The following is a 19,796-nucleotide window of genomic DNA, read 5'->3' on the forward strand; positions in this document are numbered from 1 at the left end:
AAAATGTCTCTTGACAAATTTGATAAATAAATTACAGTATTTCACTGTTGAACATATAAGAATGTTGTGAATTAAATACTGGTACTGATTTAAAGAAATTATTTTGAATTTTAAGATCATGATGGCATTAGAGGAAGATGAATTTGCAAAGAAGAATCGGCTGACTTACAAATTGGAGCAGGTTCGACATGCAATGGATTCTGAACTGTACTGCTAGAGGAGTTGAGCTGCTTGTTGATACCTACTGGTTGACAAATTGTGGGGAGTTGATCAACTGATGGACAAGATAAACCTGCAGTTGGACTGAGAACTTCTGATTTACGGCTGAGACTTGCCATGACTCTTAGTTGTCTTGTGTTTGCTTTTTGTTTCATATTGATTTATTCTTTTACTTTAACAGCTGTGTGCCATATTTCAAGAAAACGAAAACAATTTTTAACATAACCAATGACAATACTGCTGTTAGTGCATTGTTAGCTGATTTCTATGTCGTTTTTAGGTAGTTTTATCCTCGTGTATTTTGATATGATATTTTACAAAGCTTTAATTGTGCTCTATATTTAGATCTGACTCTCAGAGAATCCCCAGGTTAGTTAAGCCAATGAAAACATCACAATGCCAACATTGACTGTCTATGCAGCACATGCTGTTTGCTTTTGCTATTTTAGATGTGTATATTTGTGCCAAAGTACATATGAATATTAGATAATCATTTTTTTCATCCTCATAAATTCATTTTATATTGATAGTGTGATATAATATTGCTCATTTTGTACATAGAAACAATGTTTTTAAAATCCTCTCCACAGACATAACTATCAAGTGTTTTTATGGTTACAATTTTTACTTCATAATGCTCAAACAAGACTTGATTAGGACAAACAGTCCTTTCCTTTCTATATCACAGTAGGTTGTAAGAGGTAGTTTTCATTCCCAGCATTGGTAATTCTTAACAGATTACTTCTTTTAAAGGCATTTTTATCACTAGGTCACCTGGTCACAAGGCTCGACAGAGCTTTTCATATCAAAGTTTATCTCAGTCAGTTGTTTCCCTTGTCTCTGTTAAAAGTAACATAAAATTGTGTCTTATGTGTGTTTTTTTTTTAATGAAGAGGAGATAAATAGGGTAGAGTTTCATGAATTTGAAGACACCTTTTCAAGCTAAGACTTTGAACTTGTCAAGACTGTCATATGAAAAAAAATATCAGATGAGCATTATGACCCTTTTTATTATAATTTTATCATATATTTTGTGATAAATCATTTGTTGTATAGCTAATTATAACAGGTAAATAAGTGAAGGTATTCTAGTTATCATGTATAAATACTAAGGAGACTTAAAACTAGTACGGAGGATGGAGAACTCTGTGTATAAAATGGCCCTGTCTATTGATAATCAACTCATTTTGTACCATTTATCAACTGTAAAATCTGATCTCCATCTTCAAACAATAAAGTAGAGACTTCATGCTTCCATTTACTATAAAATTTAATACTGATGAATGTACATGTAAGTTGTATACATGTACTGTATATTGAACAGACTATGAAAACGACTAGTTTTGGCTTGTACAGGAAGATATAATTATATGTAAGACCATTCTATTAAAAAAAAAAAACCAAGGTATTAGAATAATTAATCCAAATAAGCTTTTGAAATGGCATTATAGGAATTTATTTGGTCGTGCTAATTTGGGATCATAGGTTGCACTCATTTTGATATATTGAAAAGCGTACATTTATATTGGTCATTCTGATAGAAATATCTTAGAAAGGGGAAGAATGATGCAACTCATTATGTTTTGTGGGGGGAAAAATTACATTGTGAAGAGATCTGGTCACCATATATATATTTTTTTTTTGTTTACTTTGATCATACATGTAAATGTCTGTACAAGGGAAAGAAATAGGGTGTTTTCTCTCCCTCCCCTTTTTAAAAACATTTTACCCTTTTTACCCACAGACACAGTCTTTAATATGGACTCATTCTTTAGATTAAAAAAAAGATGGCAAAATGAATGAAAAAGTCTACAGTAAATGTATATCATCACAAATTTATATATTCTAGTCTAAATTTACATTTGCTGCTCTATTGTTTAAAAGACACACACGGGTTAAAACAAAACATCATAGCACTGTAATATTTTTAAAACTTTATATGGATATTTTTTTCCACAAGGACCACTCCTTTTCAAATTTGATATGTTTGAAATTTTCAGAAATTTTACGGGCCAAATGAGGCCAGGGGAGCATTGCTCTTTATTTAGTAATGTCTTGTGCGTGTATGTTCTTTTTCTGGCTATTGAGTAAATTAAATGTTTGTATATGAAACTTTTTAAAAATTGAAATGAAAGAAATGGCAGCTCAAGATATTTCTGTTTGGTAATTAAAATGTTTCTTTTTATATTTTGTATGTGAAACATAATTTAAGTAATGTATACATGTGCAGATAAATCATTAATTGAATTTTTTTTTAAATTTAAGGCTAAATATGTTTTAATTAAAAATTGTCCTGTTATTGCAATCATTTCATACGATCATGATATAAACACATACATGTATTTGAAGTCTGCACAGATTGGGTTATTTTTTGTGTTTACATTTGAATAAACATTGTGTCAAAGTTTAATATTACTTAATAGGCCTATAGTTATTTATACAAGATTTAGCCAAACATGAACATTTCATGCATGAATTGGTAGAGCTTACATTTGTCATGAAGTTACGAAGTATTATTATGGAGAGAGTCCCATTGTTTTTTATTGTGAGGTATAACCAGGGACCAGGCTTGTACCTCCCCCTCCTGTCTGTGTATGTCAGTGATCACACCCATTACAACACAGACCTGAATGTTTTTGATAAGGAGGTGAATTTGTCAAAGGTGCTGTGCACTTGTAGGTTGTACTTTACTAGATTTTTACCTTTTTACTAGTGCATGTAGTTCTACATATTATATTAAATAAAAAAAAAATGATACAAAGCTTGAACAGTGTTTTTTCTGTCTTTTCTGGGGCAACAGCTCAAAGAGCTAATGCTGTGGTCATTTGTGTGACGTGCATCATTTTATTGGAATATTGGCTATATCTCATAAACCAGTAAATTTTTGACAAATACCTGACATCAAGGCTTTCATTTGTGCTATAACTATAATTATAAATATTGAGATTATCAACTCTTGTCAGTTATACAGTTATACATCTGGCCATTTTTTTTGGCAGAGGCATGAAACTTTTTATCACACACCTGATTTTGAGATATAATGTCTAGGGCTGGGCAAAAATATCAATATTTCGGTATATTGCAATACAATGACAAAAAATATCGAATGCAGTACGTTTTTGTAATATTGATATTCCAGCAAAATACTTCTAAGGAATTTAATCATAAATATAAAAGTAAATGTAAGAAAGACTTTTTATGAAGCCAAAAAGTACAACAGAAGCTACTTTATGGGTGTATTTCAGAGCATAACATAAAAAAAAATCAAGATTTTTTTTCTTTTGGTTACATAGTTATGTACATTCTGCATATAAATGAAAGGAAATATAATAAGAAAATGCTATTTTATTTTCGTTATATTGAAATACATATCGCAATACAGTTAAAAATATCGCAATACAAAATTTATATGGCCAATACCCAGCCCTAACAATGTCTCCCATGAGTATATTATCTTTCGTGGTCTGAGTGGCCTTTAGAAATGTACCATTGGTTTTTGAATCAGTTTGTTTCGTGAGTGCATCTTAGAATCACCAAGTCATTGATCTGTACACTTGAGGCAATCTGATCTTCTATCGATTGCCGAAAGACTTATATAGCTTGAAAGCGTGTGCCTAAGTGACGACGAAATCAATGAGTAGAAGGTTGAGGGAGATAACTTGAACAATTATTATAGTGATATTAAGTTTAAAATCCAAATAAAAAACTTTGAAAGCTGCAGTGAATTATTAGTTGTTTGCTAAATGAGATGAGACGGGATGCATGGCACTGCACAAGTAACAGTAGCTGCAGAACTGTAGTTCTCAGCTTGAGAAAATTCGAACAGATCAAGTTTCTTCAGCAGAGACACTTCTGTAGTTAAGCAACAGTATGATAGTAGATTTATACATGATAGCTCTTTATCATGAAAATGTTTTAAATAGAAGAAATCCTCTTCCAGGGATTAAATTTGTAGAATTTACAATAAGTGAAAGAAAATTTTGATTGATAAAATAAAACGACTGTTCTCTGATTTTAAGGGATTCCAATTAGTTAGTGTCTGCACTATCACTAATAAAGTCAGAAAACTTTACAGTCTATGATTGTATGAACTGTTAACTTTTAATCCAATGACTATGAAATCCAGTGACTATAATTAAGACTCCTGTCTCGGGAGTAAAAGAATTTGACAGAAGTGAGAACTGTAAGGAGGGATCATAACAGATCCTTTATGCTAAAGATAGAGGAGTGTTTCACCTGGAATTACCCCCCCCCCCCCCATTTTTCCGTGTACTGTTTGCTTGAATTATATTGGCAATGCATCAAATTCTTTCGATATAATTCATTTAGACATAATATGACTTAATTTTTATTTACTTGGCCGAGCGAAATACATGAACCCTATAGAACACCATAAGAAATAGGTAAAGATAACATTATCTTAACTTATCTATGAACAAATAATTTTAAAATTTAGAAATAAAACAAAAACTCCGTAAAAGAGTAAAATGCAAATAACGACAAGGCCAATTATGTTATATATATGAATCTCCACTTAACTTTTCTGACTGTTATCAATATAAGGAGGCAACCAAAATTCAACTGATTTTCTCTCAACACAGAAGAGACGTCCGAAAACCAATGGAAAAAGGATATTCAATATATGTACCGACCAATTCCTGGCAGAGGCATGAAACTTTTTATCACACACCTGATTTTGAGTTTACAGTATGTTTTGTGCCTGATATTGATAAACAAAAGAACGATTTTGAGATACAGTCTCCAATTTGAGCATAAATTCCTTTGAGGTTTGAGTGGCCATTACAAATATTAGTATACCATTGGTTTGTGAATCAGTTTGTTTCGTGAGTGCATCTCATGGATCAGCAAGTTATTGACCTGTGCACTTGAGGCTATCTGATCCTTTACCGATTGCCGAAAGACTTATATAGTATAAAGTCTGTACCTAGGTGACGACGACTGAGAATTTGCATAAAATCATTGAGTAAAAGGTTAGGGGAGATAACTTGAACATTTATTATAGTAATATAAGGTTTAAAATAAAAAAAAAACCGTTGAAAGCTGCAGTGAATTATTAGTCGTTTGTTAAATGGGATGAGAGGGGTGCATGACACTGGCAGCTGCAGCACTTGAGAAAAGTAACAGATCAAGTTTCTCCAGCAGAGAGCTACAAGTCTAAGTAACAGTATGATAGTAAATTTATACATGTTAGCTCTTTATCATGAAAATGTTTTAAATAGAAGAAATCCTCCTCTTTCAGGGATTAAATTTTTAGAATTTACAATAAGTGAAAGAAAATTTTGATTGATGAAATAAAACGACTGTTCTCTGATTTTAAGGGATTCCAATTATTTAGTGTCTGCACTATCACTAATAGAGTCAGAAAACTTTACAGTCTATGATTGTATGAACTGTTAATTTTTAATCCAATGACTATGAAATCCAGTGACTATGAGACTCCTGTCTCGGGAGTAAAAGAATATGACAGAAGTGAGAACTGTAAGGAGGGATCATAACAGATCTATTATGCTAAAGATACACTGTAGGGGTGTGTTTCAGCAAATCATTTTAGTATTGAATTTTATTGGCAATGCATCAAATTCTTTCGATATAATATATACTTAGACATAATATGATACTTAGACATAATATGATACTTAGACATAATATGACTTAGTTTTTATTTACTTGGCCGAGCAAAATACATGTACATGAAACCTATAACACCATAAGAAATAGATAAAAAATAACACGATCTTAAATTATTTATGTATAAATAATTTAAAATCTATAAATAAAATAAAATTTAAACTCTTTAAATGAGTGAAATGCAAATAACGACAAGGCCAATTATGTTATGTACTATCATTCCAATAACAGCGTGTCACTTTGCTTGGTCGAGCGTGGTATAGTTTCACATATTGATTACCATAATTGTTTGAATTTCATTAAATGAAATCAAATACTTTTGAAATATGAATATAATACCACTTACATTACTGACAAATCGTATTGAATGCAGTAAACGATAGTCACATGTGGATAGGCAAAGCAAGTTTTTATCCTCATAATAATGGAATTGATCGCTTTATACAATATAATATATATTATAATAGTTTCAAAGTATAGCCTTACTTATTTCATGCTTTAAATATGTATACGTATAAAAATTTATCAAATCACAAAAACTTTAACGTGCTTTTAAAATTTATGACCACGTGTTATCGGTGACTACAAATGCCGCGCTGGAAAACGGCCATTCCATACAATTGGTCAGTGTTATCGGGTATTGTTGGATTCTGTTTTTTATATACAAAGTAGTATTGATTTCATTCAAATCAAACATCCAAATGAATGATATGGTAATCAAGGATCAAGCAAAGTGACACGCTGTTTTGGGAATGATAGTATATGAATCTCCACCTAACTTTTCTGACTGTTATCAATATAAGGAGGCAAACCAAAATTCAACTGATTTTCTCTCAGCACAGTGGAGACGTCCGAAAACCAATGGAAAGGGATATTCATTATGTGTTCCGACCATTTAATTTCCTGGCAGAGGCATGAAACTTTTTATCACACACATGATTTTGAGTTTACAATTATATAATGTTTTGTGCCTTATATTGATAAATAAAAGAGATACAGTGTCTCCATTGAGCATAGTTTCCTTTGAGGTTTGTGTGGCCAATACAATTACTAGTATATACCGTTGGTTTGTGAATCAGTATGTTTCGTGAGTGCATCTCATGGATCAGCAAGTTACTGACCTTTACACTCAAGGCTATCTGATCTTTAATCGATTGCCGAAAGACTTATATAGTATAAAGTCTGTACCTAGGTGACGACGACTGAGAATTTGCATAAAATCATTGAGTAAAAGGTTAGGGGGAGATAACTTGAACATTTATTATAGTAATATTAGGTTTAAAATTAAAAAAAAACGTTGAAAGCTGCAGTGAATTATTAGTTGTTTGCTAAATGAGATGAGAGGGGGTGCATGGCACTGCACAAGTAACAGTAGCTGCAGAACTGTAGCTTTCAGCTTGAGAAAATTCGAACAGATTAAGTTTCTCCAGCAGAGAGCTACACTTCTGTAGTTAAGCAACAGTATGATAGTAGATTTATACATGTTAGCCCTTTATCATGAACATGCTTCAAATAGAAGAAATCCTCTTTCAAGGATTTTTGAATTTGCAGAATTTATAATAGGTGGAAAAAATTGATTGATAAAATAAAACGACTGTTCTCAGATTTCAGAGGATTCCAGTGTTTGGGGACTGCACGATCACTGATAAAGTATGAAAACTTTACAGTCCATGATTGTATGAACTGTTAATGTTTATTACAATGACTATTATGGCACGCCAAATTCACAAAAATGAGATAAACCTAGTTTCACAATTGATAAACTAAGTTTATCAACTGTAAACTATAGTTTACAAACCGTAAACTATAGTTAATGATTCGTTAAGTATAGTTAACGATTCGTTAAGTATAGTTTTATTAAAACTATATTTAACGGTCGTTAACTATAGTTTACGATGCTAATCTAAGTTTATCTGTCTGAATAAAGCGTTAACAATAGATTTTGTTGATAAACATAGATTCACGTTTGTAAACTATAGTTTACAATCGTAAACTATAGTTAAGAGGTGTTAATCATAGTTTCACAAATCGTGAAACTATATTTATCAGATCGTTAACTATAGTTAACGGTTTGTAAACTATAGTTTACAAATCGTGAAACTGTATTCATCAGATAATCTATGTTTTGCGATCGCAAATATATGTTAAGTATAGTTTACGGTTGTGAAACATAGATTATCGCGTTAACTATGGTTTACAGATGTAAAATATAGATTAACGTTGTTCTATAGTTTACATCCGTAAACAGTTTACAACCGATAAACCTAGTTTATCGACTGTGAAACTATGTTTTGCTAATTTTCGTGGATTTGGCGTGCCATAGACTATATAAGAGAGACAGGAGTGAAATGAAAACTATGAGAAGGGATTATATAGCAGGTCCTTTATGCCACAGAATGATGTAGGTTTGTTGACCTGGAATTCAGTTTTAGCATTGTCAACTACAGTTAAATAAAACGTTGTATTTTATGAGTTACTGCTAATTCTATCCTTTACAGGATCGTGTTATACTTGGGTGACCGTTAATTGGGCATGCTCATGGCTGTATATTCTATATTTTGCTGATTTTCATCCTTTGGTTTTTAAAGATGTCCAGTGAGTCAGCAGGACCGTGGTAAGTTTTCGCCAGCGGACTGAGGTAGTTTTACGTCTTTATTTACGGGAGCGAGGAAAGATAGAATCTTCCTTCTAGCTATAGCTGTGGCTTCTAAAGAAACCAATATATTAAAGTTAGATTTGATATGATTGAAGTATTTTGTAAGATGGAGAAGTTTGTGTCGATAGTATTTTTCGGTGTCTGTGCAGCGACGCCTTTATGTTTAGTGGGGAGGGAGTACATGGTTGAGAACTGCGTCAGATATAGGTGTATCTTCGGACAAGCCGTACCAGAACCATGCCCGCTGGGTCTATTTCCTACTTATAAAGGGGTAACAGGATGTAGTTGGTCGAGAGAATCGGAATGTAGTACCATTCCCGAGACAGGAAAAAGTAAGAGATTGATATTGTTATACACTATAAGATGACCAGAGATTTTATCTTGCGGACCGTATTTAATTAACACCAGTATTTCTTGTTTATAGTTATTGATCCCTGCAGTGGTAGCCCATGTAAAAACGGGGGTAGATGTCTCCCCTCCTCTAATGGTCAGTCTTATCTCTGCTCCTGTCCTCCTGGATATCAGGGACCAAGATGTCAAATCGGTAAGGATTAAAAAATGTATAAATATAGAATCTGAAATTCTTTGGCGTGTGTTGTCGCATTTTTAAAAAAAATGTTGTTTTTCATAAAAATCTGAAAGATGAAAACGAATGCATGAGCAGACCTTGTCTGAACGGCGGGATTTGTTTGGATGGTAGGAATGGCTTCAAATGCCAATGTTCTCCAGGGCCTGGAGGCGTTCTCTACACAGGACGACATTGTGAAACTGAAGTAGCCAAACGTGAGTTGAAACTTTTTCTTCAAAGTTCAGTTTGCTTGTATTTTTTAAGAAATAAGTTAACATTCCTGACAGTTTTGTGATAATCTCCGCAACTCAACAGAATTGCAAGATGAAATAAACTAAATAAATATTTGATTTTAATTCTACAAGTGGTAATCCAACTTATACTCATAGTTCCGTTTCTAAGGAAGAAATTCATCAAAATCACATATCATATGTCAGTTCTGAATATTTTTAATATTCCAAACAACCAAAATGAATTTGAATTACCATATCTATACTGGATTCCGAAACTTCATAAAAATCCTTACAAATAAAGACACATAGCAGGTTCCAGTAAATGTTGAACCAAGCCTTTTTTTTTTTTACTCCTCACTAACGGCAATGAAGGAGAAACTTCAAGAGTACACGTACTGTGCAACAATATATTCGAGAAAAGGTGTAAATCTCATTAAATCAGATGTGGATATACTTAAAAATTCCAGAGACATTTTGGAAAATCACAAGAATTTACCAAAATCAACAGCTTTAAAAAAACTTAAGACTTTTCAACTTTTTACACAACCATTTCCCACGACAAATTATAGTCCAGGCTTTTTGATATCATTGACTGCTGCTTTTTCAATAAAAATGGAACTCGTAAATTCACTTACCTTTTCATTTGTCATGTGCAAAATTATATTATTTAAACTTATTCTGATTGTAACACAAGTACCCGGAAGTTGACATCAAAGACATGCTTGAATTTCTGATTGACAATATCTAGTATGTGGTTTTTGGAGACCAGGTCTTCGAACAATCTACTGGAATTCCCATGGGTACCAATTGCGCCCGTTCAATATTAGCAGACCTATATTGGAATTCATATGATGCAGAATTTATCAAAAATCTTGCACGTCAAAAGAAGAAAACCTTCTTCTGGCCTTCAACTCGACATTTAGATATAGCGGCGATGTATTCTCGTCCCGGTGATCTTTGAAATAAAAATTTGACGTGGCATCCTCCTTCACTGTGGCGAGGGATCGTACCAAGACACAGTTAGATTATTCTAACTAGGTCTAGTGAGTATCCTCATAAAGACTCTTTATTGACCCATCTGCTTTAAAAATAAGGTTTAGAGAAGAGATAACTTGTGTTCTTGATAAAGGGAGAAAGAGTCAGAAATCTCATGATTGGAAACGCAGCCAACGTTCGTCTGATATTCAGTGACGAGAAAAAGGGTCACCAAGAGCAAAGAAAACAGTGCTTTTGTTGAACGGAGAGACAGCTTTCTTGAACACGGAAATGGGAATCAGTTTCACCCCCCCCTCCCCACCGCACTATCGAAAAAAGTTTCATAAATGTCTTGAAGTTTTTAGTAGTATTATGTACCATTTCTGTATTATTTATTTTTCTTTAATTAGTGGAAGATGTTTGTACTCCCAATCCCTGTCATAACGAGGGTTACTGTTCTGGGACAGTAGGGAGCTCATTTATCTGTTACTGTCGACCAAAGTTCAGTGGACCCTTGTGTAACGAAACAATGAGTAAGTGAAAAACTTCACATCATATTTACAACATGAACCTGTTTATCTCTACCCTCTGACACTGATCACAGATACGTGCAATAAAATTGTTTTGGTTGGTCTCAGTGTTAACAGTGTTTCACAGCAATGAGTAATCTAAGAATGGCAATATAAAGATATTATAAAAGTGTAACGAAACAATGAGTAAGTGAAAAACTTCACATCATATTTACAACATGAACCTGTTTATCTCTACCCTCTGACACTGATCACAGATACGTGCAATAAAATTGTTTTGGTTGGTCTCAGTGTTAACAGTGTTTCACAGCAATGAGTAATCTAAGAATGGCAATATAAAGATATTATAAAAGTTTTTTTTTACTGTAGGTATAGGCAATCCCTGCTCCAGCAGACCTTGTTTGAACTCTGGAATCTGTAGCAGTGTGCAAACAACACAATTCAAATGTTTCTGCTTACCGGGCTACACAGGGAAACAGTGTGATCAAACGCAAGGTTTTGTACATATCATATTATCTTAAACGCCCCATACGTACTACTATAATTTAGATTTAGAAATTTTCTGCATTCAGTTTAGAAGCTTTAACATCTATAAGTATATTTACCAGATCCCTGCTCTTTAAAGCCCTGTATGAATGGTGGCATCTGTTTTCAAACCACTGAAGCTAATGCGTTTAGATGTGCGTGTCCGGAAAATTTCACAGGCCGTCTGTGTGAAACAGGTAAAAATCGTCAAATCGAAATATGAATTTATTTTGAAAGCTTTTTTGATTCATACGTCGTTTCATTTGCCACTATCTTTCCTTTTATAGCTATGTTGATGCATCCGTGCAGGAACTCCCCGTGTAAGAATGGCGGTTATTGTACGGAGTTTGGCGCCACCTACCGGTGTTACTGTAGGTCCGGGTATACGGGATCGGACTGTACTCTCGGTGAGTCTCCCCAGATCTTCTGACTCGAATAAATTAAATCATCGTGCAACCTTTGAAGCCTTTGATTTGATTCTGTATTTTCCTGATTTGTCAGTGACGTCAGCCATCATTTCAAGTCAGTGTGACAAAGGGAAGAGCTTGCTGCTATCTCATCCATCTTATTGTCAGCTCTACTATAACTGCAGCGCGCCGTCTGGCAACATTCCCGCCAGACCAGAGGAAAAGTTTTTAGACGAGTGTCCTTATCCTCAACTTTTCTCCACCACAAGCGGAACATGTGAACCCTTTTACAGGGTAGACTGTGGCAGGCGCCAAATTCTGTTGGATTTCTGTACGTTCAGTCATATCTTTTATGTATTCATAATTTTTTTTTTTACTAATTTCTGTGTCTTGAAGCTAAAGATAAAGTTTTTTTGTTTTATTCATAGGTGACTATTGGAAACAAAAATGCCTGAGTGTTTGTAAGTCTTGCTCTATTGACCACCCAACTTGTGTAGATATGGCGGACGGGATCCACCGTAACCCCATGAAACCAAACAGCCCATATTACATGGCGTGCTACCAGAACAGAACTGTGTACGTCTCCCAGTGTCAGAAAGACAGGTTTGGGAAACAAATGATTTTCCATGAAAACAAATGTACAAGTGCTTTTGACATTGCCAAAGCCGAGGGAGGGCGAAGACCAGAATGTACGGGTAGTGATACTGGAATATATTCTGACCCGGGGGGAGACTGTCGGTTATATTACATGTGTCAGGGAGGGCTGGCCAGGGTAATGCAGTGTTCTGACGGGACGATATTCCACTACCAGCCTGGTAAACCCCTGTGCCAGGATCCAAAAGACGTATGTCAACCATGTGGAACAAAAGCATGGTATGTTTAACTATTACTCTATTAGTTCTTTTTATTACTGTAATTGAGAAGTCAAAGTACCGGATGAGGTAAAAATAACTCAACTCACCAGAGCCATTGACTCGAGGGATGGTTTCTGATCAAAGAGTGCCTGACATCTGTCTGTAGTCTTACTCATCCTATTTTCAACGTCTTTTTCAGGTGTGAAAATCCTAAAAGTATGGGGGAGGGGGAGGTCATGAAGAACAGTTAATTTTAAAAAAAAAAAAGCTTTGGCAAGATATATCTTGAACAGAATCACAAGTTTTCTTCTTAAGTGTTCAACCCATCTTTGCAGCTAGGTATCCTTTGTAGTTGTTTCCTCTCTACCTTGATATAGGTACATCATACACCAATAGCGATAACAGCTAGCGACGTATTATCTCGTGTTACTAGATCTGTGCTTTATATATGCAGTCCACCTACCATATGTCCTCTGTTTCAGTCAGGTCTCTCTGACACTGCAGGTTGGTATTGCCCTTCCGAATCTGCGTCCACTTTTCCTTTCCTTCAAACTTCGAGACTTATTTTGTTTCACTTTCATTCTTGTCCAACTGCTGACAGAATTCAGTTCATGAAGTGTTTGCTTGGCTGCAATAACTGACTTAATGATTGTCATGTCGTCTATGAAAGCTATACGAGGCGGTAAGCCCATTACTGGCTTCACCAATGGCCCTCTGCTCTTCTCCGACGAAAATCATGTTCAATGCAACAAAAACAGGACAACTGATACTTGCATCCTGTGCCAACTTTTAAGCATTGCCACATCGTTGTAAAATCTTTTACAATAAATTTAGGCATCTCTCAAGTGTCGGCTCAATAATAAGTTGGTGTCATGCACAGTTTCATTCACATTTGTTTAGTCTAATTATATACGCTCCATTCTAAATTTGTTGCATGATCCCGGCGGGACCTGGTCTTCAAGTAAGCGAGGGAAGACCAGCAATATCACAGTTACGAAAGCTTGATTATCAGGGGCATAGCCGTAAATATAGTATTGCATTGAAAATTGCTAATTTAAATATACAATTACCTTAAATTACATCAAGCACGAGTAAAATAAGGCATGATATCCCGAATTCATGAATTTGCACCGTATTCTGCATGTTCACTGTGAATTGTGTATCAGTGTCCCGGAAAACCATGAAATTGTTATCTTGAAGATTTAAAGACACCCCTTCTGGTTTTTTTTTCAAATTTCTTTTTTTAGCGTAAAAACAAATGAGGAAAAAGTTGTCAAACTTTTTTTTTGAAAATGTTACTTGTGAAAATGCGGACTGTCTTATACTTAGTTCGTAAAAATGTTATATTATTAATATTTTACGTATGTTTATATTTTAGTGATACAAGACAGTCCTAGGCGACAGAGTAATCCCAGATGCCACAGAAAAGAACAAATATATTTTTATAATTGTGTACCACTGAATGGACACTACAAGAACTGAATTCAGTTCCATATATGATGTTAACTTTATTTCCAAAATAAAAGTTAAATATTTTCGTAGAGTGACTGTGTTGACCAATGGTTCGTCGTATTCGAATAATGGGTTGGATGGGGTCCTGATATTTAAATTATGGCATATTATGTAACAATTACTTCTTGACCACAATTTGACCTTTCGTGTAAAACAGGCCATCAACTGACGATGCTTAAGAGAAAGTTTTTTCTGTAGTTAAATAAAATTAGGATCATTATGTCTGTGTGCCACGATGATTTTTCGGACCGCGTTATAACCCCCGCCATGCCACCATGCCTCGCCTTCACCTGCTGCGCCATGAACTTCATATTTCCGGGCTCCGGTAAGTCTTACATCCACCCCTTGTGTCCAGGCAAATATCCACCCCCGAGTTTATCATTCAACTATAGCATTGATTCCAGCTGACAGAAAAAAGTCTGCAACTTTCTTTATGATTGCAACTGACGTGTCCGTTTTGGGTGAGATGGTAAAAAAAAAATGTGATAAAAATACCTTACAGGGTCTATTTTTTGCTTTTATTATAGTGTTCAAAAAATTGCTAGGTGCAACACCCTCATCCCTCGACGAATCGCTTATATCCATCTTTCCCATATGTTTTCATGTTTAACTTTCTGTTGTTTGGAACAGGAACTATTGTGTCGGGGTTTGCTGCCTTTTGCTGCTCCATGAACACGGACATGAATACAGGTGACCGATTGACCACGTGTTTATGTAACCTGTCCATAGGTGTACTACAACTAGTCCTGAGTGGCTTTATATTAGTGGGCTGGTGTTGGAGCTGTGTTTGGGGACTCCATTACGTAGACATGTCCAGTAAGCATTATTTAACATAACTTCAAAGCTGTTCAAGTCTGTTTAAAACGTTTTGCTTTGCAATGTTGTTTAGCCAGCCCCTGAGGGGAAAATGACAAATGGAGTGGACTGGAAAATGACAGTTATATGATTGCTATTTACAGAGAAACATTATCCTGAGGAGTGGGGACTAGAACAGACGAGGGATGTCTGGACATCACAGCCGTTATCAATTGACCCATTATCGCATGGTCAGTTTGACCATCAGCAGAGCCATCCAGTATCGCCCCCTCCGTACACACCTCGCTTTGATCCGCCACCGCCGTACGATGCCATTGACGATCAGCCAAGATTATTTTCAATATCTGGATCTTGATTTGAATTTTTAAAGTTTTTTGCAAGATCAGATAGTGCTGCATATAGCCAAAATTTATTCACATGTCAAGATCATGTGTATGTCATAAGTAAATACGATTGCTTGTTTAAATTCAAAGGTGACTATATACTAGTAATGGTATACCTTGCATATTCATCATTTTAATCTAACATCAATGAAAGTTGGAATGTTTCTCAATTAAAGCCCCATTCTACACTAAATCAATGTGTTTTTTGGACATTGAGTCAAATATATTGTACGAGGTGTAAAAACTGAGCTTATATGTATCATTCAACATAGAGTACCAGTATCTGGGCTTTACCCCCCCCCCCCCCTCCCTTTCCTTGGGAAAAATGTTCAAAGAACAGAAATCACTGTTGTTTACAGAAATTGGGAACCTGCAAATAAATTTTTGTTTATATGTATTCATCTATCAAAATTTTAAGAATGCATGCTTGAATTGATTAAAAATTGATTTATAAACTATTTTAGTTTAGATCCAACAACAGATTAATCTAATTGCTAAACAAATAGCACATTATCAGAACTTTTAGTGTGCAGTATAATAAATAGAACATGGGAAAGGCATGAAGCTGCATCCAACTGCATTTATAAATACACATGTATTGTATGACATGTACATGCTAATAAAAAGATGACATATGTCTCTGTTAATTTCTTTCTGCAGATTCTCAGCAAATTCTCAAGGTATCAAACTTAAATTTGACCTAATTCTAAGAGAAGTGGCTCTATGGGAAAAAAAATTACGACAGAAACTTGAGAAAGGAAGACAGTGAAGATCATTTAGATTAGACATAGTTTTATTGTAATCTATCAATAATCAATATAACTACAATAAACAGATGTAAAATACAAAGAAACAAAAAGCATTGTAAAGACATATTACATGCACATCATGTAAATTTTAACACAATTACTGTATACAAGGTCAATTTGCCTTATATTATTTTTGCCCTTATTCCAAACAATTATGCCCCACTTTAAATTCACTCAAAGTTTTGCTGAAGACATTATTATTGTCTTTTGTCCATTTGAAATTGTCTTTTTTTCATTTTAAATTTGCCAACTAAAATGCAGCAAGGGTAGACAGGTCAAAAATAAAACAGGAGCGAAATTTGTCCTGTATACAGCAACCTTAGGAGCTGGAACCAGGAATGGGGCATCACAGGGCTCAATATTTATCTCTATAGAATTGAAACATGCACTAGAAAATAATATGTCAATGCCTGAAATATTAAAAACAAAAATTCAATGCATTATAAATTCTACATATAATTCATCATTTATTCAACATCACTTGAATTTTCACAAAGTATCTCTAAATGCTCTATTCTGAATTTGGCTTTAGCTGTTGATTTTGGTCAATTTATGAAATAATGTATGACTTAATTATGATTGGTTCAATTAAAATAATTACATGAGTTACCAATTTATGCTCAAATATATGAAATAATATACATATACATGAATGGGACATATTTTTTATGCCAGTGATATACTTTTAGTATATAAATGTGACTATCCGGTGACAAAATGAAGGGTGCATCAATTCTAAATGATCAACAGCTGCGTGTACATGTAACAAACATTGATTTTATATTTCATAAACTGTACATGTACGAGTATATTGCATTTACAACTACAAAGTCTGACTCGACAAGAAATTTCTACGATTTCAACACCTGGTAAAGAATATTTCATATGTGCAGAATCTACAAGGTTAGGCAAAGGATATTATTTTTTGCTTGATACTCAAATGCCTGCTAAGATTTCTTTAAAATAAAAAAAAAAAGTATAAAATATGATGTATACTATAAACATATGTAAAATGCATAAAATGAAAGAATCTAGACGTATATGATGTGACTAAAGCTCTACTGGTTTTGACTTGAAGAAGAAGAGAGGACCAAATGTACTGAAAGTCTACAAATCTAATAGATATGTACCCTAATCATTTCTGAACTTATGCTAGGGTGATAAGTACATGTACATTCACCAAAATCTTCCACTGGAAGAAACAAAATGACTCCACATATTCACTTGCTGTACACATAGTAACAATGGCACATTGAGCATCAAAATCCAAATCTGATATACTGTAGATTCCTAATTATATGCTAGGAATCAATTTCTGCGTAATTTCGCAAGAAGCATCACTCGCAAAATAATATTGCTCGCTTTTATTTTTAGGGTGATGAAATCCATTTAAAATCTATTGATCAACTGCAGATTATTATTCTCGCAATTTGACGTTGAAGAGCCAGTACATGATAACAAGAGGCCCACGGGCCTTATAGGTCACCTGAGTATTGTGCAACAACTTTCAAACAATTAAATTTGGTTCGTGTTTAAACCGGAGGCCATGAAATTCACAATTTACAATTTTGAAAGAGGCACCATTGCTTATCATAATTATTAACTTAGCATGCTTACTCTATTTACTTAATACCCAGAGGTAGATCAGAGTAACAAAGAGAAAATGCACTTCCACTTTATAACCAGTTGTGCACCTCACCCCAAAGGAACCACTGACCCAGGGCCATATATTTCAAAATTTTGCAAATTTTATCATAAAATGGTTGATTAATACCAAAGAGCAGATTTCAAAGCATTAATTTATTTTCAGGCTATGTACCCCCCCCCCCCCACTTTGACCCTGGGGGCATTAAAAACCACTTTGCTAGATGCACCTTTCTTCATCATAAATATATATATACTTGGATCATTGGCTTAAAACCCAGAGCAAAGAAAAATATTTACAAAGAATAAATGTATTTTTACTATATAATCAATAGAGCCCCGCCTAACACCAGAACCCCTGACCCTGGGGCCATAAAATTCACAAATTTGGAAGAGGCAATCTTGCTCATCATAACTATGTGCTTATTTAGTTAATATAATACCCAGGAGCAGAGAAGAAGATTTTCAAAGAAATAATGCATTTTCACTACATAATCTATAGAGCCCCGCCCTAACACCAGAACCCCTGACCCTGGGGCCATAAAATTCACAAATCTGGAAGAGGCACTCTTGCTCATCATAACTATGTGCTTAGTTAGTTTATCTAATACCCAGGAGCAGAGAAGAAGATTTTCAAAGAAATAATGCATTTTCACTATATAATCTATAGAGCCCCGCCCTAACACCATAACCCCTGACCCTGGGGCCATAAATTTCACAATTTTGGAAGAGGCACTCTTGCTCATCATAACTATGTGCTTATTTAGTGCATTTAATACCCAGGAGCAGAGAAGAAGATTTTCAAAGAAATAATGCATTTTCACTATATTATCTATAGAGCCCCGCCCTAACACCAGAACCCCTGACCCTGGGGCCATAAAATTCACAATTTTGGAAGAGGCACTCTTGCTCATCATAACTATGTGCTTAGTTAGTTTATCTAATACCCAGGAGCAGAGAAGAAGATTTTCAAAGAAATAATTTTCACTATATTATCTATAGAGCCCCACCCTAACACCAGAACCCCTGACCCTGGGGCCATAAAATTCACAAATCTGGAAGAGGCACTCTTGCTCATCATAACTATGTGCTTAATTTGTTTATTAAATACCCAGGAGCAGAGAAGAAGATTTTCAAAGAAATAATGCATTTTCACTATATAATCTATACAGCCCTGCCCTAACACCAGAACCCCTGACCCTGGGGCCATGAAATTCACAAATCTGGAAGAGGCACTCTTGCTCATCATAACTATGTGCTTAGTTAGTGTATTTAATACCCAGGAGCAGAGACGAAGATTTTCAAAGAAATAATGCATTTTCACTTTATAATCTATAGAGCCCCACCCTAGCACTAGAACCCCTGACCCTGGGGCCATGAATTTCACAATTTTGGTAGAGGACTCAATGCTCATTACATTCATGCCAATAGTTTGCCTGCTTGATGTCCAGGAGTAAAGAAGAAGATTTTTAAAGATTTCATTAATTTTAGTGGTTTTGGCCCCACCCCTCAGGCCCCAGGGGGGCGGGGACCATGAAATTCACAATTTTTGTTCCCCTCCACCCATAGATGCCGTATACCAAATTTGGTTGAAATTGGTTCAGTGGTTTCAGAGAAGAAGCTGAAAATGTTCAAATGTTAACACACGACACACGACGGATGACGACGGACGAAAACGGATAGCAATAGGTCACCTGAGTGACTCAGGTGACCTAAAAAGTACTCGCGAAAAATAAGGAATTTACAGTACAACAAATTATCCAAAAACTTGCTTTGGTCTACTTGTAACGTGTTTTATTAAAATCAGACCAAAACTAGCAAGAGCAGCATTCTGAAAGATTCCAAACTTTTCCTGGACAGTTACAATGTAAGATGAGAATTATAAACAGTTAACCTCGCTGTCATGCCAGGAATGGGAGGATTCGAGATATGAAGGTTAAAACACAAAGGGACCCGGCCAGGAATGGGAGGATTCGAGATATGAAGGTTAAAACACAAAGCAATGGAGAAGTTGGG

The 19,796-nt window shown here is 34.9% G+C and overlaps 3 protein-coding genes across 3 annotated transcripts in view; all 3 read left to right on the plus strand.

Annotated features, from left to right (window-relative positions):
* LOC134278246 (plexin-A2-like) overlaps positions 1–2,987 on the plus strand; it is a 57,975-nt gene extending 54,988 nt beyond the window's left edge. The window contains exon 36 of the mRNA XM_062760563.1: positions 116–2,987. Coding sequence (XP_062616547.1) covers positions 116–217 — 102 coding nt within the window. The 3' untranslated portion in view covers positions 218–2,987. The remainder of the gene's footprint in view (positions 1–115) is intronic.
* A 5,537-nt stretch (positions 2,988–8,524) lies between these two features.
* On the plus strand, positions 8,525–12,867 carry LOC134278247 (fibropellin-1-like). The gene is made up of 10 exons (XM_062760564.1): positions 8,525–8,856; positions 8,949–9,068; positions 9,167–9,307; positions 10,711–10,833; positions 11,200–11,325; positions 11,439–11,552; positions 11,643–11,762; positions 11,857–12,093; positions 12,191–12,635; positions 12,816–12,867. Exons 1-10 carry the CDS (start codon positions 8,610–8,612, stop codon positions 12,865–12,867), a joined length of 1,725 nt encoding a protein of 574 aa, XP_062616548.1. The 5' UTR covers positions 8,525–8,609.
* A 1,455-nt stretch (positions 12,868–14,322) lies between these two features.
* Positions 14,323–15,387, plus strand: LOC134278243 (protein SPEC3-like). The gene is made up of 3 exons (XM_062760561.1): positions 14,323–14,453; positions 14,759–14,944; positions 15,088–15,387. Exons 1-3 carry the CDS (start codon positions 14,348–14,350, stop codon positions 15,297–15,299), a joined length of 504 nt encoding a protein of 167 aa, XP_062616545.1. The 5' UTR covers positions 14,323–14,347; the 3' UTR covers positions 15,300–15,387.
* The last annotated feature ends 4,409 nt before the right edge of the window (positions 15,388–19,796 follow it).

The sequence above is a fragment of the Saccostrea cucullata genome, unplaced genomic scaffold (genome assembly GCF_032062105.1).
Source record: "Saccostrea cucullata isolate Sc308-1 unplaced genomic scaffold, CSIRO_AGI_Scuc_v1 ctg853, whole genome shotgun sequence".
Classification (NCBI taxonomy): domain Eukaryota; kingdom Metazoa; phylum Mollusca; class Bivalvia; order Ostreida; family Ostreidae; genus Saccostrea; species Saccostrea cuccullata.